Here is a 22,090-nt window from a genome sequence, read left to right on the forward strand (position 1 = left end):
CCCAAGGTTGTAGGACAGACAAGTGGCGGAGCCGGGATTAGAACTCAGGGCTAGGCCTGGGCTCTAGCCACTACGCCATGTTGCTGCCCCCTCTGAGTGAATCCACATCTCCCCTCCTCCCTTAATAATAATAATAATAATAATAATAATAATGGCATTTATTAAGCACTTACTATGTGCAAGGCACTGTTCTAAGCGCTGGGGAGGTTACAAGGTGATCACGTTGTCCCACATGGGGCTCACAGTCTTCATCCCCATTTTACAGATGAGAGAACTGAGGCCCAGAGAAGTGAAGTGACTTGCCCAAAGTCACCTAGCTGACATTTGTTAAGCGCTTACTATGTGCAGAGCACTGTTCTAAGCGCTGGGGGGGATACAAGGTGATCAGGTTGTCCCACGTGGGGCTCACAGTCTTAATCCCCATTTTGCAGATGAGGGAACTGTGGCACAGAGAAGCTAAGTGACTTGCCCAAGGTCACACAGCAGACAGCCTTCCCCAGCTCAACAGTGGTAATAGTAATAAATGGGTATTTATTAAGCTCTTACTTTGTGCGAACACCGCACCAAGTGCTGGGGTAGCTACAAGATTCATTCATTCAGTCAGTCGTATTCATTCATTCATTCATTCAATCGTATTTACTGAGCGCTTACTGTGTGCAGAGCACTGTACTAAGCGCTTGGGAAGTACAAGTTGGCAACATCTAGAGACGGTCCCTACCCAACAGCAGGCTCACAGTCTAGAAAGGGGAGACAGACAACAAAACAAAACATATTGAGTGCTTACTGTGTGCAGAGCACTGTACTAATACGATACGATGGCATTTATTAAGCGCTTACTATGTGCAAAGCACTGTACTAAGCGCTGGGGAGGTTACAAGGTGATCAGGTTGTCCCATGGTGGGGGGGGCTCACAGTCTTCATCCCCATTTTACAGATGTGGTAACTGAGGCCCAGAGAAGTGAGGAAGTCCAAGTTGGCAATGTCGAGAGACGGTCCCTACCCAACAGTGGGCTCACAGTCTAGAATCAATTAATCAATCAATCAATCAATCGTATTGAGCACTTACTGTTTGCAGAGCAGTGTACTAAGCGCTTGGGAAGTCCAAGTCCCTACCCAACAGCGGGCTCACCGTCTAGAAAGGGGGAGACAGACAACAAAACAAAACATATTAACAAAATAAAATAAATAGAATAAATATGTACAAGTAAAATAGAGTAATAACAAATAAAATAAATAGAGTAATAGATCAACAGGTCGGACGCAGACTCTGTTCCCCAAGGGGCTTCCGGGTCTAAAGGAGAGGGAGAATGGATATCGAATCCCCATTGTACAGATGAGGAAACTGAGGCCCAGAGAAACAAAGGCGACCCAGCAGGCAAGTGGCTCCTTTAGGCCCCACTTTTTGTCCAGGAATGGGGACGGCAAGGGCTTAGGTGTGGAGGAACAGCATGGCGGAGTGGATCGAGCCCAGTCCTGGGAGTAAGAAGATCAGGGGTTCTGCTCCTGGCCCTGCCCCTTGTCTGCTGTGTGACCTTGGGCAAGTTCCTTCACTTCTCTGGGCCTCGGTTACCTCATCGGTAAAATGGGGATGGAGACTGTGAGCCCCACGTGGGACAAGGGACTTTGTCCAACTCGATTGGCTTGCATCCACCCCAGCGCTTAGTACTGGGCCTGGCGCATAGCGTGAACAAATGCCTTGATGATTATTGTTATGCTTGGACACTTGTGGTCGTGGGTTCAAATCCCAGCCCCGCCACTTGTCAGCCGTGGGACTTTGGGTAAGTCACTTCACTTCTCCGGGCCTCAGTGACCTCCTCTGTAAAATGGGGATTAAGACTGTGAGCCCCCCATGGGACAACCCGATCACCTCGTTCCCCCACCCCCAGCGCTTAGAACAGTGCTTTGCACATAGTAAGTACTTAACAAATGCCATCATTATTGTTATTATTATTAACAAATTATTATTATTATTAACAAATACTGTACAAGAGAAGAGGAAAAGTGTAAGTGCTTAATACGTTATTATTATTATTATTATTATTATTATTATTATTATTATTATTATTATGCCGGGAAGACTTGGCTTCAGATATTTCCATAACTGCGGCTTCGGGTGTGTACCAACTTCCCAGGCCTGGAATGGGCCCCGGACATTTCCACAGCCCAACTGGATTGTACTCTCCCAGGCATTTAGTACAGTTCTCTGCACATAGTAAGCGCTCAATAGATACCGTTGATTAACTGGTTGCCCTTCGGGACCGGCCCAGCCGGTGTCCACAGCGCTAGAATGTTTCACGACTGATTTGATCCATATTCATTCGTATTTATTGAGCGCTTACTGCGTGCAGAGCACTGTACTAAGCACTTGGGAAGTACAAGTTGGCAACATATAGAGACGGTCCCTACCCAACAGTGGGCTCACAGTCTAGAAATATATACCGGATCAACCTCAGCGCTTGGCGTAAGGCAGTGGTTATGAGTTCAAATCCTGACTCCGCCACTTGTCAGCTGTGCGACTTTGGGCAAGTCACTTCACTTCTCTGGGCCTCAGTTATCTCATCTGTAAAATGGGGATTGACTGTGAGCCCCCTGTGGGACAACCTGATCACCTTGTAACCTCCCTAGCGCTTAGAACAGTGATTTGCACATAGTAAGTGCTTAGTAAATGCCAACATCATCATCATCATCATAAGGCATGGCACACAGTGAATGTTAATAGTTCTTTCGATTACTAGGGGAAATAACTTATGAAAGGAGCAGGGTATGATATGTTGCCAGCTTGTACTTCCCAAGCGCTTAGTACAGTGCTCTGCACACAGTAAGCGCTCGATAAATACGATTGATTGATTGATTGATTTCTTGTGGGGACAGATTTCCCAGAAAGCTTCATTCCACAGGCAGTGCCTTTTCTTTATTTTGGTTTCTGTTTAAATGGGATTTGTTATATCATCATCATCATCAATCGTATTTATTGAGCGCTTACTATGTGCAGAGCACTGTACTAAGCGCTTGGGAAGTCCAAGTTGGCAACATATAGATGCTTATTATATGCCAGACACTATACTAAGCGCTGGGTTAGGTACAAGCTATTAATTTGGACACAGTCCATGTCTCACTTGGAGCTCCCAGCCTTAACCCCCATTTTACAGATTTACATTTTCCTGGCTCCGTCACTTGTCTGCCGTGGGACCTCGGGCAAGTCACTCCACTTCTCTGTACCTCAATGACTTCATCTGGAAAAGGGGGATGGGGACCGTGAGCCCCACGTGGGACAGGGACTGTGTCCAACCCGATTTGCTTGGACCCACCCCAGCGCCTGGCACATAGTAGGATCTTAACAGATACCATTATCGTCATCAGGAGGAAACTGAGGCCCAGAGAAATGAAGTGCCTTGCCCGAGGTGACGGAGCAGACAAGTGGCGGAGCTGGGATTAGAACCCAGGTCCCACGGACTCCCAGGACCATATCCCAGCCAGCCGGCCTCTTTCTAGACTGTGAGCCCACTGTTGGGTAGGGACTGTCTCTATTTGTCACCAACTTGTACTTCCCAAGCGCTTAGTACAGTGCTCTGCACACAGTAAGCGCTCAGTAAATACGATTGATTGATTGATGACCTTTGAGTTTCCAGCCAGCGGAATCGGCCGCTCACTGAAATAGCCAGAGGGTCAGGAAAGGGAAGGTGTGGACCACCGCCAAAATCTGTTCCTCCACAGAGAGGTGATTGACAGCATCGGAAGCAAGGAAAAAAATCCCGTTCTGCTCCTTTTTTTTTTTTTTTTCAAAAAAAGCCACTTTTAATTTCTGTGCTTTTGGGCTTGAGTTCAGCTACAGGCAGATAAACCGACTTTATCCCCGGGCCCAGCCAAGTGAAGCCAGACTCACGGGCGGGGCGGGGCGGGGGGAGAGGAGCTTAGCTCAGTCCAGCCGCGGAATTGGATCCGAACTCTGCTCCTGATAACGGGCTTCTCCTTCCACGCCCCGGCCGCCTTCAATCAATCAATCAATCAATCAATCAATCGTATTTATTGAGCGCTTACTATGTGCAGAGCACTGTACTAAGCGCTTGGGAAGTACAAATTGGCAACAATTGGCCTTCCTTCAGACCCTGCCCCAACTTTATCTGTGAAGGGGACAGGCCAACCCGCTCAGCCGCCCTCCCTGTTCGGATAACCCACCCATTCACCGCGTGCCCCCAAGGGTCAGCAAACGGGTTTTTTTTCCCCATTAACGCCGCTCCTTCTGCCGCCTCACACCGATAAGTTTGGCGCTCGTGACTTGGACCCTTCGGTGGAATCAATCAATCAATCAATTGTATTTATTGAGCGCTTACTATGTGCAGAGCCCTGTACTAAGCGCTTGGGAAGTCCAAGTCGGCAACATCTAGAGACAGCCCCTACCCAACAGTGGGCTCACAGTCTAAAAGGGGGAGACAGAGAACAAAACCAAACATACTAACAAACTAAAATAAATAGAATAGATATGTACAAGTTAAATAAATAGAGTAATCAATCAATCAATCAATCAATCAATCGTATTTATTGAGCGCTTACTATGTGCAGAGCACTGTACTAAGCGCTTGGGAAGTACAAATTGGCAACACATAGAGACAGTCCCTACCCAACAGTGGGCTCACAGTCTAAAAGGGGGAGGCAGAGAACAGAACCAAACATACCAACAAAATAAAATAGGATAGAAATGTACAAGTAAAATAAATAAATAGAGTAATAAATATGTACAACCATAATAAATCTGTACAACCATATATACAGGTGCTGTGGGGAAGGGAAGGAGGTAAGACGGTGGGGATAGAGAGGGGGACGAGGGGGAGAGGAAGGAGGGGGCTCAGTCTGGGAAGGCCTCCTGGAGGAGGTGAGCTCTCAGTAGGGCCTTGAAGGGAGGAAGAGAGCTAGCTTGGCGGATGGGCAGAGGAAGGTGGAAGGGTTAAGCCGGCCATTATGAAGACAAGTGGCCTCCCTTCCTCCTAGACTGTGCACCCCTTACGCACTTTGATACCTCAGTCAGTCAACTGTATTTGCGCACTTACTGCGTACAAAGCACTGTACTAAGCGACTGAGTGCAATAGGATAGGCACGTTCCCGGCCCACAGTGAGCGGACAGTTTAGAGGGGGAGACAGACGGCGATAGAAAGAAAGAAATGACAGATAGGGACAGAAGTGGTGTGGGGCTGGGAGGGCGGGGAGGGGGATGAATAAAGGGAGCCAGTCAGGGTGACTCAGAAGGAAATGGAAGGAAGGAAAATGAGGGCTGAGTCAGGGAAGGCCTCTCAGAGGAGATGAGCCTTCAGTAGAAGGCAGGGAGAAGCAGCGTGGCTCAGTGGAAAGAGCCCGGGCTTTGGAGTCAGAGGTCATGGGTTCAAATCCCGGCTCCGCCAACTGTCAGCTGTGTCAGCAAGTCACTTCTCTGGGCCTCAGCTACCTCATCTGTAAAATGGGGATTAAGACTGTGAGCCCCCAGTGGGACAACCTGATCACTTGGTAACCTCCCCAGCGCTTAGAACAGTGCTCTGCACATAGTAACTGCTTAACAAATACCATCATTATTATTATTATTATTATTATTATTCAGTAAGGCTTTGAAGGAGCAGGGAGGAAGCAGGCCCAGGAATGTTTGCTGCTTTGGGTAAAAGTTCTTATTCTGCATCACACAGTTGGATTTTTCATGGATTCATAAGATGCTCTCGACCCTTCCTAATAAATGAAAATGTTTTAAAATGGCAATGGTTTTTAAGGAATTATGAATTTGAGAATAGCATGGCCTAGGAGGCTCTAACCCTGGCTCTACCAGGTGCCGGTTGTAGGTGTCTTTGAGCAAGTCACTTCCCTTCCTGGGCCTCAGTTTCTTCATCCGTAAAATAGGGGGTCAAATATCTGCCCCCCGCGCTTAGACTCCAAGCCCCATGAGGGACAGGGACTGATGATCTGGTGCCCCAGTGCTTAGTAGAAAGAGCCCGGGCTTTGGAGTCAGAGGTCCCGGGTTCAAATCCTGGCTCCACCACTTGTCAGCTGTGTGACGTCGGGCCAGTCACTTCACTTCTCGGGGCCTCAGTTCCCTCATCTGTAAAATGGGGATTAAGATTGTGAGCCCCCCATGGGACAACCTGATCACCTTGTAACCTCCCCAGCGCTTAGAACAGTGCTTTGCACATAGTAAGCGCTTAACAAATGCCGTCATTCGTAGTAGTATTAGCAGTAGAAGTACAGTGCTGGGCACGTAGTAAGAAATTGAAAAATACCCCAGTTCATAATAGTAGCAGCCGTGGTCTTCCCCCTACTCGTCACTGCCCACCTTGTTTTTCAGCCTTCTGCTCTAGGTCGCATCAGAGGGCTCTGGAATCCTTGTACTTCCCAAGCGCTTAGTACAGGCTCTGCCCACAGTAAGCGCTCAATAAATACGATTGAATGAGTGAATGAATGCATAAGGGCACCAAGAGCACCTAAGTGTGCCAGTCCAGGGAGCAGATCAGTCAGAGGGAGGCCCCGAGCCTCCTTCACAGGGTGGCATTTCACCTCATTGTGGGCAGGAACCCGTGTCTGTCACACTGTCATATTGTCCTCTCCCAAGCGCTTAGTATGGTGCCCTGCACACAGCAGGCCCTCAGTAAATACGACCGCCTGACGGAGGGCATAAAGCGCGGACTTTGGAATTGGCTCGCGGAGAGCCGGATTTCCCAGGACGCTGTCGGTTTCCCACTGCCAAGACCCTTCGCCCAGCCACGGATTGCGGGCGGCTTCCCCCCAGCTCGTTAAAAGCGATGAAGAGATCACAGTAGTTGTGGCGTACAAAATCCAGTTGCAGTTGAAGCAGTGTGACCTAGTGGCTACGCCACAGGCCTGAGTGTCAGAAGGAGCTTTGAATGGTATTTGTGTCAGTCAGTCCGTCGTATTTATTGAGTGCTCACTGTTTGCAGGGCACTGTACTAAGCCCTGGGGAGAGTACACCGAGTGAGTTAACAAGTAACTTAAGTGCTTTGTATGGGCCTGGCATTGTGGTAAGCACTGAAGTGGATACAAGACTGCCAGGTGGGACAAAGTCTGTGTCCCATGTAATAAATAATAAATAATTTAAATAATTACATAATTAAATAATAATAAATAAATAATAAATAATAATGATGGCATTTATTAATCGCTTCCTATGTGCACAGCACTGTTCTAAGCACTGGGGAGGTTACAAAGTGATCAGGTTGCCCCACGGGGGGCTCAAGTCTTAATCCCCATTGTCCAGATGAGGTAACTGAGGCCCAGAGAAGTGAAGTGACTTGCCCAAAGTCACCCAGCTGACGGTTGGCGGAGCCGGGATTTGAACCCATGGCCTCTGACTCCAAAGCCCGGGCTCTTTCCACTGAGCCACGCTGCTTCTCATGAAGACGGTGGGACTCACAGTCTTCATCCCCATTTTGCAGATGAGGGAACTGAGGCACCGAGATGTGAAGTGACTTGGCCAAGGTCACCCAGCAAACAAGCGGCGTATCCAGGATCAGAACACAGGCGCTTCTGACTCCCAAGCCTGTGCTCTATCCATTGAGCTCCACGGCTTCTCTGCTGAGGCAAGACTGGACAAGCCTGCTCCGGTTGGCCCCACTCCACCCTTTCTAATAGTAGTAGTAGTATTGTACTTGTTAAGTGCCAACTGTGTGCCAAGCACTGGGGCAGATCCAAGTTTGGACACAGTCCCTGACCCACATGGAGCGCACAGTCTTAATCTCCGTTTTCCAGATGAGGGAACTGAAGCACAGAGAAGTGACTTGCCCAAGGTCACATAGCAGACATGGGGCGGAGCTGGGATTAGAACCCGGGTCCTTCCGATTCCCAGCCCCGGGCTCTATCAACTAAGCCACGTTGCACCCTGGCCCCGAAGGCGGGGGGGTGGGTGCCCGAGGCTGAGAAGCTCTTCTTCCGCTAGCCGCTGAGGAAACCCAGTCGGAGATGCCAAAGAACAGCGCCCTGCCCTTTCCGGGGGGGACCTGGAGCAAGCGCGGTTCTTCCTTTCAATCAATCAATTAATCAATCAATCAGTCATATTTATTGAGCGCTTCCTGTATGCAGAGCACTGTACTAAGCGCTTGGAAAGTACAAGTTGGCAACATCTAGAGACAGTCCCTACCCAACAGTGGGCTCACAGTCTAGAAGGGGGAGACAGAGACCAAAACATATTAATAAAATAAATAGAATAGATATGTGCAAGTAAAATAGAGTAATAAATACGTACAAACATATATACGTATATACAGGTGCTGTGGGGAAGGGAAGGAGGTAGGGTGGGGGGGAGGAGGGGGAGAGGAAGGAGGAGGCTCAGTGTGGGAAGGCCTCCTGGAGGAGGTGAGCTCTCAGTAGGGCTTTGAAGGGAGGAAGAGAGCTAGCTTGGCGGATGTGGGGAGGGAGGGCATTCCAGGCCATGGGGAGGATGTGGGCCCGGGGGTCGACGGCGGGACAGGCGAGAACGAGGCCCGGTGAGGAGATTAGCGGCAGAGGAGCGGAGGGTGCGGGCTGGGCTGGAGAAGGAGCGAAGGGAGGTGAGGTAGGAGGGGGCGAGGGGATGGATGGACAGCCTTGAAGCCCAGGGTGAGGAGTTTCTGCCTGATGCGCAGATTGATTGGTAGCCACTGGAGGTTTTTGAGGAGGGGAGTAACCCCTCTGTGGGCCCCCAGCCCGATCCAGGCCTGGTGTCTGAGCAGCTTCTCGCCCCGCAGGTTGGAACAAGACATAAAGAAGCTGAAGGCAGACCTGCAGGCCAGCCGGCAAGTGGAACAGGAACTGCGCAGCCAGATCAGCTCCCTGACGGGCAGTGAGCGGGCCGTCCGGGCCGAGATCGGCCAGCTCCGCCAGGAGAACGAGCTGCTGCAGAACAAGTATGGAGGGGGTGGCCGCGGCGGCGGCGGCGGGGGGCACACCTGTGGGAGGGACGGGGGAACCACCGGGAGCCTCAATTTCGGGCTCCCCCTCGGGAGCCAAGACAAGTAATAATAATGATGGCATTTATTAAGTGCTTACTATGTGCAAAGCACTGTTCTGAGCGCTGGGGAGGTTACAAGGTGATCAGGTTGTCCCACGGGGGGCTCACAGTCTCAATCCCCATTTTACAGATGAGGTCACTGAGGCACAGAGAAGTGACTTGCCCAAAGTCACACAGCCGACAGTTGGCAGAGCTGGGATTTGAACTCATGACCTCTGACTCCAAAGCCCGGGCTCTTTCCGTTGAGCCACGCTGCTTCTCCAGTGGGTTTCCCCCTGGAACAGGAGGGACCCATTCTGGGGCACGACATCATCATCAATTGTATTTATTGAGAACTTACTGTGTGCAGAGCACTGTATTAAGCCCTTGATTAGCGCTTGACGACAGAGAGAGTCGAGGTTCCCTTCGTGTCAACGGCTGTGCCACGCCTCCTTCCCGTGCCCATTGGCGTGGTTTCAGAGCCCGGCGTGGCCCAGGGGACCCCACGGGAGTTGGCGCTCTCCCCGAATAGCTCTGTCTTCCTGAGGGTTCTGGCCCCACGTGACTCGACTTGGAGAATCTCCAAGCCAGCTCGCCCCTGGGGCTGGATCTCGAACCCACATCCAAACTCAGCCAGCCGGAAATCCCGGCCCCACGGCAGGGTGACCGAACGGTCGGCCCCAAGGACAAGCCAGGCAGACCCACGCCCTGGCCCCACAGTGAGCAAAGAATGGCCACCAAGGCAACCAAGCTGTTTTGCGCTCTATCCCATGTAGAGCAGGTAAATGCCAAGCGACCCTGGAGTCGCCCAGGCCTTTCTGGCCAGGTGTGTTGTGAGGGCGCGGAGGGGGGCGTTGCTAAAGGCCCTACTGAGAACTCACCTACTCCAGGAGGCCTTCCCAGACTGAGCCCCTTCCTTCCTCTCCCCCTCGTCCCCCTCTCCATCCCCCCATCTTACCTCCTTCCCTTCCCCACTGCACCTGTATATATGTATATATGTTTGTACATATTTATCACTCTATTTATTTTGCTTGTACATATCTATTCTATTTATTTTATTTTGTTAGTATGTTTGGTTTTGTTCTCTGTCTCCCCCTTTTAGACTGTGAGCCCACTGTTGGGTAGGGACTGGCTCTATATGTTGCCAACTTGTACTTCCCAAGCGCTTAGTCCAGTGCTCTGCACACAGTAAGCGCTCAATAAATACGATTGATGATGATGATGATGATGAAGCCAGCTCCAGCTAGGACCCTTGGGTTCGTTTCTCCCAGCCGGAGGGCCGAGAGGACTCGCGCTAGACCTCAGCCACCTCGGGCCTCCAGGCAGATCGGCCGGCCACGATCCAGTCGGGCGGCCTGGGCTTCGAGGCGGGGAAGTGGGCATAGCGCTCCGGTCCCAGGCCCATGTTAAAAGCTGGCTTTTTTCCAAGGGCGCCCCGCACCTTCTCTCCCCCCGACTCTTCTGATCTTTTCCCCCGATCTCTGGAATTCGGGCTCAGGCGGAAGACTCTCTGTAATTGTACCCCCCTCCTCAGGACCTTGCTTTTGATGTATCCTAAGTGAGAAATAATCCCGTCCTCCTCACACTTGCCCTCTGAGGCCTGTGGGGATCGGCCTGAGCGGGCAGGGGTGAGGGTGTGGATCTCCCTCCCCATCTCCCGCTGACCTTGAGGGTCCTGAGAAGAGCAGATCCATCTGAGGTGGCCGAGCCGGTCGGGGGAAAGGGGGGAGGCGGAGGTTTGTAGGGTGTCCGTCGAGCGCGAACGGCGGTGGCTTCTGTCCCAGGCTGCACAATGCCGTCCAGATGAAGCAGAAAGACAAGCAGACCATCAGCCAGCTGGAGAAGAAGTTGAAGGCCGAGCAGGAGGCCCGGGCCTTCGTAGAAAAGCAGCTGGCGGAGGAGAAGAAACGGAAGAAGTTAGAAGAAGCCACCGCGGCCAGGGCCGTGGCCTTCGCGGCGGCCACCAGGTACCGAGGACCCGGGTGGAAGTGGACCGGGGGTGGGAGGGAAGGGGGAATTGGGGCGGGGGGCGGATGGGGCTAGAAATGGACCCTCTGGGACCCCGGGGGTCTGGTCGGTCCAACCAGGCCGTTGCCAGGCTGAGCAGGACTGTGTCCAACATGATTCACTTAAATCTACCCCAGGGCTTAGTACAGTGCCCGGCACAAAATAAGCGCTCAGCAAATACTGTAAAAACAAAAAGAATCCTTGTAATACATCTCCATTAATGGATCTCCTCACCTCTCTGGGCTTCAGTCAATCAAGCAAATGTATTGAGCACTTATTAAGGGTAGAGTGCTGTACTAAGCACTTGGGACAGTTCTGTATAACAGTGGTAGACACGTTCCCTGCCCACAACGGACTTATAGTCTAGAGGAAGAGGACAGAAATGCTGTGCGTGGGGAGGGAGAGGTGAATAAAGCAAGGGTGACGGATGCAGAAGGGGAAAGGAGGACTTAGGGAAGGCCTTTTAGAGGAGATGGGCCTTCAGAAAGGCTTTGAAGCCCGGGGTAAGCGATGGTCTGTCGAATGTGAAGAGGGAGGGCGTTCGAGGCCAGAACTTCCCGGAGTTGCCGGACGGTGATTCTGGCTTGTCGGAGCTACACAATTACTGCCCTTATGCCCTTAGGAGAAGCAGCATGGCTCAGTGGCTAGACCCCGGGCTTGGGAGTCATGGGCTCTAAACCCGGCTCCGCCACTTGTCTGTTGTATGACCTTGGGGCAAGTCACGTCACCTCTCTGGGCCTCAGTTCCCTCATCTGTAAAATGGGGATTGAGACAGCGAGCCCCATGTGGGACGGGGACCGTGTCCAACCCAATTTGCTTGTATCCACCCCAGTGCTTAGTACAGTGCCCGGCACATAGTAAGCGCGTAACAAATACCATAATTATTATGGTGCAGGAGTCGGCTAGTGTGGGGTGGGATACCAAGATCCCCTCCCAGAATGCTGGCTGTAAGAAACCATTCCTGTGTTGTTGCAGTATTGAATAATAGTATCTGTTAAGCACGTACTATGTGCTAAGCTCTGGGTCGCTCACAGGGGCTTGGGGCCGGCTCGAGACGCAGGAAGGTTAAGCGGCATTTTCGGGGCGGATAACCCCCGAGGCTCCGGACCCCCCCATCCCGCCGCTGACGGCCACAGGGTCACCCTCCTCCGTCGGTCACATCCTGTGGCCGCTTTCGTTCAGTCGTATTTATTGAGTGCTTACTCTGTGCAGAGCACTGCACTAAGCGCTTGGGAGAGTACAACACAACAGTAAATAGACACATTCTCCACCCACAACAAGCTCACAGTCCGGAGGGGGAGACAGACGTGAATAGAAATAAATAAATGACAGATGTGGACGTAAGTGCTCTGGGGCTGGGAGGCGGGGATGAACGGAGGGAGAAAGTAGGATGATGCAAAGGGAGTGGGAGAAGAGCTGGTGCCCAGTGGGGTTAGTCGGGGGGCCGAAGGGGGTGGTCACCGACGTGGCCACTCCGGTCTTGCAACAGGGGGGAGTGCACGGAAACCCTGCGGAGCCGCATCAGGGAGCTCGAGGCCGAGTGCAAGAAGCTAACCCTCGACATGAAGCTCAAAGAAGACCAGATCCGAGAATTAGAAATCAAAGTGCAGGTGAGAGAATCCCCGAGGGTCACCGGGAGCTTCCCTGGGGGGATCCGGGTTGCGAATCCCAAGTCTGCCAGGGCTGGGGCGCTGACTCCGGATTGCTGGTTGGAGTCAGGGCGCCGACTCCGGGTCGATGGTTGGGTTGAAGTCCGACTCCGGATTAATCGTTGGGGGCGGGATGGTCCGGGGAGAGTCGGAGTTTCCCGGAAACATTCGAAGCGGTGAAGGGCTTCGGTGCCAGATAAATTAGCCCGAGGTGGTAGGTTTTTAGAGCCCCAGGGCTCGGGTCCGGTAGAGAAGAGGCTAGGATCTCCAGGCAGGGAGGACAGACAGAAGTAAAGGATTGTTCATTCATTCATTCATTCATTCAATCGTATTTATTGAGCGCTTACTGTGTGCAGAGCACTGGACTAAGAGCTTGGGAAGTACAAGTTGGCAACGTATCGAGACGGTCCCTACCCAACAGCGGGTTCACAGTCTAGAAGGGGGAGGCAGACAACAAAACAAAACATATTAACAAAATAAAATAAATAGAATAAATATGTACAAATTAAATAAATAGAGTAATAAATACGTACAAACATATATGCATATGTACAGGATCGTTCACTCCCTTCCTGCTTAGAGAAGCAGCGTGGCTCAGTGGAAAGAGCACGGGCTTTGGAGTCAGAGGTCATGGGTTCGAATCTCGGCTCCTCCACGTGTCTGCTGTGTGACCTTGGGCAAGTCACTTAACTTCTCGGAGCCTCAGTGACTTCATCTGTAAAATGGGGATTAAGACTGTGAGCCCCCCGTGGGACAACGTGATCAACTTGTAACCTCCCCAGCGCTTAGAACAGTGCTTTGCACATAGTAAGCGCTTAATAAATGCCATTATTATTATTATTATTATTCCCCAAGATCCCCACTACCTGATTAACTTATATCTTCCTCAGCACTTAGAACAGTGCTTGGCACATAGTAAGCGCTGAAGAAATACCATAATGATGGTTATTAACATGTCTCTCTGCTCTTCTCCCCCCTCCAACCTAAGCAAGCCCACCCAAGGACTCGCCCCTCTCCCTTGGGGGAGCAGTATCGGGTCCCCTCGGCCCCGGGGGAGGCGGGCTGGCCGGACCCCCCAGCCCCCTGACGGGTGACCGCTTCCGTCTTGGTGCCATCCGCAGGAGCTGCGAAAATACAAGGAAAACGAGAAGGACACCGAGGTGTTAATGTCGGCCCTCTCAGCCATGCAAGACAAAACACAGCACTTAGAGAACAGCTTGAGCGCAGAGACCAGAATCAAGTTGGATCTCTTCTCCGCACTAGGAGACGCCAAGCGACAGTTGGAGATTGCCCAAGGTACGGGGCCGGAGGGGACGGGACGGGGCGGGGGGCCGGCCGGCTGGACAATCAATCAATCAATCGTATTTATTGAGCGCTTACTGTGTGCAGAGCACTGTACTAAGCGCGGACAGAGGACAAACCCAGACCCCTTTCCCTGTGACTTGAGGTGGGTTGCCGGTCCGATTGTGGAGCGACTCCCAGCGGGTTCCGTATCAGGGATTTGGGGACCTGGTGGGTTGGGAGGTCAGGACTTCATTCATTCATTCATCCATTCAATCGTATTTATTGAGCGCTTACTGTGTGCAGAGCACTGGACTAAGCGCTTGGGAAGTCCAAGTCGGCGACATCTAGAGACGGTCCCTACCCCACAACCGGGCTCCCAGTCTAGACGGGGGAGACAGACAACAAAACAAAACGTAGACAGGTGTCAAGTCGTCAGAATAAGTAGAATTAAAGCTAAATGCACATCATCAACAAAATAAATAGAAGAGTAAATATGGACAAGCAAAATAGAGTGCTTAATACAGTGCTCTGCATACAGTAAGCATTCATTATATACAAGTGAAGTGAGTTAGGACCACCAGATCAGGCAGGTGGAAAAAAGAGCAGTCTCTCTGTCTCACACTCACACTCAAACACTCTCCCTCTCTCTCCCCCGTCTTCCCCCCGTCTCTCTCTTTCTCTCTCTCTCTCCCCCCACCCCCTTTCTGTGAGGATGCCGGGCTGATTAGACAACTGATCTCGCCCCACAATAGGGGATGCTTAGGGTCCCAACCCTCGATTTCAAAGACTCCCAAACCCCGAAAGGCAAGGCGCGGGACGTCACCATTCGAACTGGGTCCCGCCGCTTCATCAAGCTCAGGATTAGCCCTGGACGAGTCCTCTCAGGACAGGCTCGCCGCCCATCTCGGCGGGACTTTGTCGATTTCCTCCCAGCCCACCGAGCCCGCCAGAGTCCCAGGACGGCTCAGCCGCTCTCACCATTGGGTGGGGGCGGGAATGGCCCAGCCAGGGTCTCTCAGGGCGCTCCTCAAATATTAAACATCTCACTGGACCTCCATCTCATAATAATAATAATAATAATGGCATTTATTAAGCGCTTACTATGTGCAAAGCACTGTTCTAAGCACTGTTCTCATCCACCTCAACGCCAGCCTCTCACCCACATCCTGCCTCTGGCCTGGAACGCCCTCCCTCCTCATAACCAACAACGACTCTCCCTTCTTTCAAAGCCTTCTCGACGGCCCATCTCCTCTTCTCCCACTCAATCAATCAATCAATCAATCAATTGTATTTATTGTGCGCTTACTATGTGCAGAGCACTGTACTAAGCTCTTGGGAAGTACAAATTGGCACCGCATAGAGACAGTCCCTACCCAACAGTGGGCTCACAGTCTAAAAGGGGGAGACAGAGAACAGAACCAAACATACCAACAAAATAAAATAAATAGGATAGAAATGTACAAGTAAAATAAATAAATAAATAAATAAATAAATAAATAAATAAATAAATAGAGTAATAAATATGTACAACCATATATACATATATACAGGTGCTGTGGGGAAGGGAAGGAGGTAAGACGGGGGGATGGAGAGGGGGACGAGGGGGAGAGGAAAGAAGGGGCTCAGTCTGGGAAGGCCTCCTGGAGGAGGAGAAGGCCTTCCCAGACTGAGCCCCTCCCTTCTGTGTCGCCCTGACTCGCTCCCTTTATCCCCTCTCCCACTCCAGCCCCACAGCCCTTAATTCCATAGCTGTCATTTATTGATTTCTATTAAATGTCTGTTGCCCCCTCTAGACTGTAAGCTCATTGTGGGCAGGGAATAAGAATAATAAGAATAATAATAATTTTGGTATTTGTTAAGCGCTTACAAAGCCAAGCACTGTTCTAAGCACTGGGGGAGATACAAGGTAATCAGGTTGTCCCACATGGGGCCCACAGTCTTAATCCTCATTTTCGAGAAGCAGCGTGGCTCAGTGGCAAAAGCCCGGGCTTTGGAGTCAGAGGTCATGGGTTCGAATCCCGGATCTGCCGTATGTCTGCTGTGTGACCTTGGGCAAGTCACTTCTCTGAGCCTCAGTTACCTCATCTGTAAAATGAGGATTAAGACTGTGAGCCCCACGTGGGACAACTTGATCCCATTGTATCCCCCCAGCGCTTAGAACAGCGCTTTGCACATAGTAAGTATTTAGAGAAGCAGCGTGGCTCAGTGGAAAGAGCACGGGCTTTGGAGTCAGAGATCATGGGTTCGAGTCCCGGCTCCGCCACATGTCTGCTGTGTGACCTTGGGCAAGTCACTTAACTTCTCGGAGCCTCAGTTCCCTCATCTGGAAAATGGGGATGAAGACTGTGAGCCCCCCGTGGGACAACCTGATCACCTTGTAACCTCCCCAGTGCTTAGAACAGTGCTTTGCACATAGTAAGCGCTTAACAAATGCCATCATTATTATTATTATTAGGTAGCTGAGGCCCAGGGAAGTTAAGTGACTTGCCCAGGGTCACACAGCGGAAAAGTGGCAGGGCTGGGATTAGAACCCGTGACCTTCGACTCCCAAGCCCGCCCTTTTTCCACTGAGCCAGGCTGCTTCCCTGTGAGTCTGCTTACTGTTCTGTCCGACTCTCCCAGAGCGCTCCGTACACGGTCTGCACGCGGTAAGCGCCCAGCAAATACGAATGAACGGGCCTTTGTCGTTCCAGGACAAATCATTCAGAAAGATCAGGAAATCAAGGACCTAAAACAGAAGATAGCGGAAGTCATGGCAGTGATGCCAAGCATAACGTACACTGCGGCCACCAGCACCCTGAGTCCCGTGTCCCCCCATTACTCTTCCAAATTCGTGGAGACCAGTCCGTCCGGTCTCGACCCCAACGCCTCCGTGTACCAGCCCCTGAAGAAATGAATGCCAGCTCTTCTTTCTGCCCAGGAATTGCGTCCGCCCCGAAGGCATCACCGAGGAGTGTCCTCTCGCAGTCAAGATTTAAAAAGAAAAATTTTTTTTTTTTTCCCTCTTGTGTGGGACTGTACCATCTTGTCATTTGAAGCAGGGGAGGGGGGAGGGAGGGGGAAAAAAAAACCAATTTACTCCCAAGTTTGACTTAGAACTGCCCATCAGTTTCTCTTGTAAATTTTTAGAAAAACCTCACAGAACTTTGCAATTTATTTTTCTTGGCCAATGCATTAAAACAACTCTTGGATTTCAAATACCAGTTTTGCCTTTTTATGTACTCTTGCACGGTCTCCTCTTCACACGCACACACACATCACACCAGGATCAGCTTTTTTTTGTCGTTTTAAAATAATCGAGTGAAACTTGCCGATCGAGTCCATAAAGGGTATCGACGAAAAATCTTGTCCTTTGGAAACCGAGGGGGTCCGGTAACCTAACGAGTCTTTGGTCTCGTCGCCGTTGGAGATGAGGGTGCTGACGCTTTGGTCTTTTAAAAGGAAAGATTTGATTGCCCCCAATTCCCTCAACTCCCATCCAGAGTCGGACCATCATCATCATCAATCGTATTTATTGAGCGCTTACTGTGTGCAGAGCACTGGACTAAGCGCTTGGGAAGTACAAATTGGCAACATATAGAGACAGTCCCTACCCAACAGTGGGCTCACAGTCTAAAAGACCAGACAGATGAATTGAAATAGATTACAAAAATCTACATAAGTGTTATCGGGGTGGGGCAGAAGGGAGTGGAAGAAGAGGGCCCAGTCTTGGATTCCTGCTTCATTAAGATGCCTGGAAACAGGGAAAGGGATGCGGCCTTGATCTATCTAAGGGGAAAGAAAGAAACGGGAATAACCGATAATCATCATCATCATCATCAATTGTATTTATTGAGCGCTTACTATGTGCAGAGCACTGTACTAAGCGCTTGGGAAGTACAAATTGGCAACATCTAGAGACAGTCCCTACCCAACAGTGGGCTCACAGTCTAAAAGGGGGAGACAGAGAACAAAACCAAACATACTAACAAAATAAAATAAATAGAATAGATATGTACAAATAAATAGAGTAAAAAATATGTACAAACATATATACCGATAATGTCGCAGTGGTTGTCGTATGACGTATTTCGATCCCCACTGGTGCCTTCGGTCCATGGGAGACGCTCACGGTGCCTGGGGAGGAGACACCTCAAGAGGAAACCTGACGGATTTAAAACTATTTTTCCCACCCCTTCCACAGCTCCCCCCTCAAACCCACTCCCAGCTAGACGTGTGTCGGGAAAACAGTGCTCCGTTTTCTCCTTCAACCCACCTCGGGGACCAGTGCTCCCGCTTACAGGGGAAGGCGTGTCTTTGCCCAAGCGGACCCGTCGGCCACCGTTTGGGGTGAGAAACTGAGGCAGCGGACAGGCCACGATGCCGGGTTCGTTTCTGCTCTTCTCCCCGCTTTCAGCTTGCGTCGGGCAGGCTTGTCACGGGGCTGACCGTTCCTCAGCTCGTTGACTGGGGAAGCTTTATTCTGGGGACGGTTGAGGAAACTTGCAAACGACCCAGCTTTGGGGTTCAAATGGATATGGCACAGGGATAGAAAGTATTGGCACCGGTAAGCTCCGAGGAATTTAAGAGTCCGGGCGGGTAGGGGAAGGCGGAAAGAGAGAGGGGAGGCCGGAGCGGAATCGCATTCGGAAGCTAGGAAAAAGATCCAGAAACCAGATCTGTCGGTTTGACTCCCGCCGGCGGGTTTCCGGCTAGGATTTTCAGAGTTCAGTGTTGACTGGAGCGAACGTCTCGTTGAAATAGGCCGCGCGAGTCGGGAGCGTTGAAGTATTAAAAGAGCCGTCGTTTTTAATCACGGATCTTTTCGCAGAGAAAAAACAAAGCAAACTTCCAGCTTTAACCAGCTGTGCATGCCGCTGTCATTTTGCATTTTTGAATCACCTTGTGTAACGGTCATCGTCAAAGTATTATTCAGAACTGACCTCGGTCTTTTTTCATCTTTGTGCAGAACGTGAAAGTATTGTCACGGACTTTGTGTCACGTCACCATTTTGCCGCCTTTTTGGGACACAACTTTCGTTCACTATTTGGTCTCAGCATTTTTTTTTTTCCTGTGGGGTTTAAAAGAATAAACATTTTCTAGCAGATAAAAAGAAATTGCTCTGTGCCTTTTTAATAATAATACTAATAATGATGATAACATTTATTAAGCGCTTACTATGTGCAAAACACTGTTCTAAGCGCTGGGGAGGTTACAAGGTGATCAGGTTGTCCCACGGGGGGCCCGCAATCTTTATCCCCATTTTGCAGGTGAGGTCACTGAGGCCCAGAGCAGTGAAGTGACTTGCCCAAAGTCACACAGCTGGCAATTGGCGGAGCCGGGATTTGAACCCATGACCTCTGACTCCAGAGCCCGGGCTCTTTCCACTGAGCCATGCTGTTTCTCAACTTTTAACTTACATCTGAGGTGGGTACGGGGAGGAGTCTGGCCCTTGTGAACACTCCATCAGGCCATGAACTTTTTCTCCCTTTTCCCACCTCTCCAAGGGCGAGTCTTCCTGGGAGCTGGAATTCTCTAGAAGAGTATGGGGAGGAATCCTCTACGGTTCCAGACTACCCAGGGTTTTTCCTGATTTGCAAAGCCTACTCCCTGTTTCCAGGCATCTTAGTGAAGCAGGAGTCCAAGACTAGGCCCTCTTCTTCCACTCCCTTCTGCCCCACCCCGATAACACTTATGTACATTTTTGTAATCTATCTCAATTAATGTCTTCCCCTCTAGAATAATAATAATAATAATATTAAGCGCTTACTATGTGCAAAGCACTGTTCTAAGCGCTGGGGAGGTTACAAGGTGATCAGGTTGTCCCACATGGGGCTCACAGTCTTCATCCCCATTTTACAGATGAGGGAACTGAGGCCCAGAGAAGTGAAGTGACTTGCCCGAAGTCACACAGCTGACAAGTGGCGGAGCCGGGATTTGAACCCATGACCTCTGACTCCAAAGCCCGGGCTCTCTTCCACTGAGCCACGCTGCTTCTCTGTAAGAATGTAAGCTCGCCGTGGGCAGGGAGCATGTCTACCAACTCTGTTGTGTTGCAGTCTCCCAAGCGCTTAGTACAGAGCTCCGCACACAGTAAACCCTTCTCTCCCACCATATTCCCCCCCGGGGGCCCAGGACCACGGGGTGAAGGAGTGTGGCCACTCATAAAGTTGTGGAATGAGGGCCTCCCCTCCCTTGGCCTGACAATAATAATAATAACCATGGCATTTATTAAGCGCTTACTATGTTTACTTATTTTACTAAATAAAAATTATTATTCACCTGCCCTCCCAGCTCCACGCTACTGATGTCCCTATCATTTATTTCTATTAATGTCTGTCTCCCCCTCTAGACTGTAAGTTCGTTGTGGGCAGGGAATGTGCCTGTGATACTACTCTATTTATTAATTTATTTTACTTATTACTCTATTTATTTTACTTATTACTCTATTTTACTTGTACATATCTATTCTATTTATTTTATTTTGTCAATATGTTTGGCTTTGTTCTCCGTCTCCCCCGGCTAGACTGTGAGCCCGCTGTTGGGTAGGGACCGTCTCTCTACGTCACCAACTTGTACTTTCCAAGCACTTAGTCCAGTGCTCTGCACACAGTAAGCGCTCAATAAATGCGATTGATTGATTTTGTTGGGTGGTTCTTTCCCAAGCGCTTAGTACAGTGCCCTGCACACAGTAGGCATTGAATAAATACAGTCGATCATGTGGGGCGACACTGTCAAACCCTTCCAGGATGGCCTTTCTAGCAGGTGATGGGCGACCCAAAGTGTGCGCTGGGCAGCTAATGGGGGCTACGTGGTGGTTTTTAGGGGGTCTCTACCCTGGCTTTCGTGGCTAGCCTGCAGAACACCCACGAAGGGGGATCTGAGGAAGCAGAAAGGGGACCATTCCTTTAGTGGTATTTGTTAAGCGCTTATTATGTGCCAGGCACTGTTCTAAGCGCTGGGGGAGATAGAGGCAAACAGGTTCCTCTCCCCCTCGTCCCCCTCTCCATCCCCCCATCTTACCTCCTTCCCCACAGCACCTGTATATATGTATATATGTTTGTACAGATTTATTACTCTATTTATTTTACTTGTACATATCTATTCTATTTATTTTATTTTGTTAGTATGTTTGGTTTTCATCGTCATCATCAATCGTATTTATTGAGCGCTTACTGTATGCAGAGCACTGTACTAAGCGCTTGGGAAGTCCAAGTTGGCAACATATAGAAACAGTCCCTACCCAACAGTGGGCTCACAGTCTAAAAGGGGGAGACAGAGAACAAAACCATACTAACAAAATAAAATAAATAGAATAGGTATGCACAGGTAAAATAAATAAATAAATGGGGATTAAAACTGTGAGCCCCCGCCTCGGGACAACCAGATCACCTTGTAACCTCCCCAGCGCTTAGAACAGTGCTTTGCACATAGTAAGCGCTTAACAAATACCATTATTATTGTTATTATTTGGGCCAGTCACCTCACTTCAGTTCCCTCATCTGTCAAATGGGGATGAAGACGGTGAGCCCCCTGTGGGACTAAGCCTGATCACCTTGTAACCTCCCCAGCGCTTAGAACAGTGCTTTGCACATAGTAAGCGCTTAACAAATACCATTATTATTATTATTATTTGGGCCAGTCACTTGACTTCAGTTCCCTCATCTGTCAAATGGGGATGAAGACTGTGAGCCCCCTGTGGGACTAAGCCTGATCACCTTGTAACCTCCCCAGCGCTTAGAACAGTGATTTTCACATATTAAGCGCTTTATAAATGCTATTATTATTATTATTTAATTATTATCATTATTATTATTTTGCTAACCCAGGTCCTCCGACTCCCAGGCCCGGGGTCTTGCCGCGGAGGCAACGGCGCCCTCCTCCGCGCGGCCACGAGAGGGCGCCACCGACCAGGGAATGCGGTAGGGGGCGTGGCCAAGGGCCGGTGGGCGGGGCCACCAAGGGCCGTCCGGCTTTCCTATTGGATCGCGCTGAAGCCCCGCCCCCGGAGCCCGCTCTGGGCAATTCACCTCCATGACGGCAGGGGGCGTGTCTACCATTCAATCATTCATTCATTCATTCAATTGTATTTATTGAGCGCTTACTGTGTGCAGAGCACTGTACTAAGCGTTTGGGAAGTCCAAGTTGGCAACATATAGAGACGGTCCCTACCCAACAGTGGGCTCACAGTCTAGAAGGGGGAGACAGGCAACAAAAC

The 22,090-nt window shown here is 50.4% G+C and overlaps 1 protein-coding gene across 1 annotated transcript in view; it reads left to right on the top strand.

The window, feature by feature from the left end:
- The window catches only part of MACO1 (macoilin 1), a 65,189-nt gene extending 48,315 nt beyond the window's left edge, over nucleotides 1-16,874 (top strand). Inside the window, exons 7-11 of the mRNA XM_038758180.1 lie at nucleotides 8,712-8,870; nucleotides 10,738-10,920; nucleotides 12,450-12,570; nucleotides 13,731-13,905; nucleotides 16,587-16,874. Of these exons, the coding sequence (XP_038614108.1) occupies nucleotides 8,712-8,870; nucleotides 10,738-10,920; nucleotides 12,450-12,570; nucleotides 13,731-13,905; nucleotides 16,587-16,789 (841 nt within the window). The 3' untranslated portion in view covers nucleotides 16,790-16,874. The remainder of the gene's footprint in view (nucleotides 1-8,711; nucleotides 8,871-10,737; nucleotides 10,921-12,449; nucleotides 12,571-13,730; nucleotides 13,906-16,586) is intronic.
- Nucleotides 16,875-22,090: the final 5,216 nt, after the last annotated feature.

The sequence above is a fragment of the Tachyglossus aculeatus genome, chromosome 16 (assembly GCF_015852505.1).
Source record: "Tachyglossus aculeatus isolate mTacAcu1 chromosome 16, mTacAcu1.pri, whole genome shotgun sequence".
Taxonomy (NCBI): domain Eukaryota; kingdom Metazoa; phylum Chordata; class Mammalia; order Monotremata; family Tachyglossidae; genus Tachyglossus; species Tachyglossus aculeatus.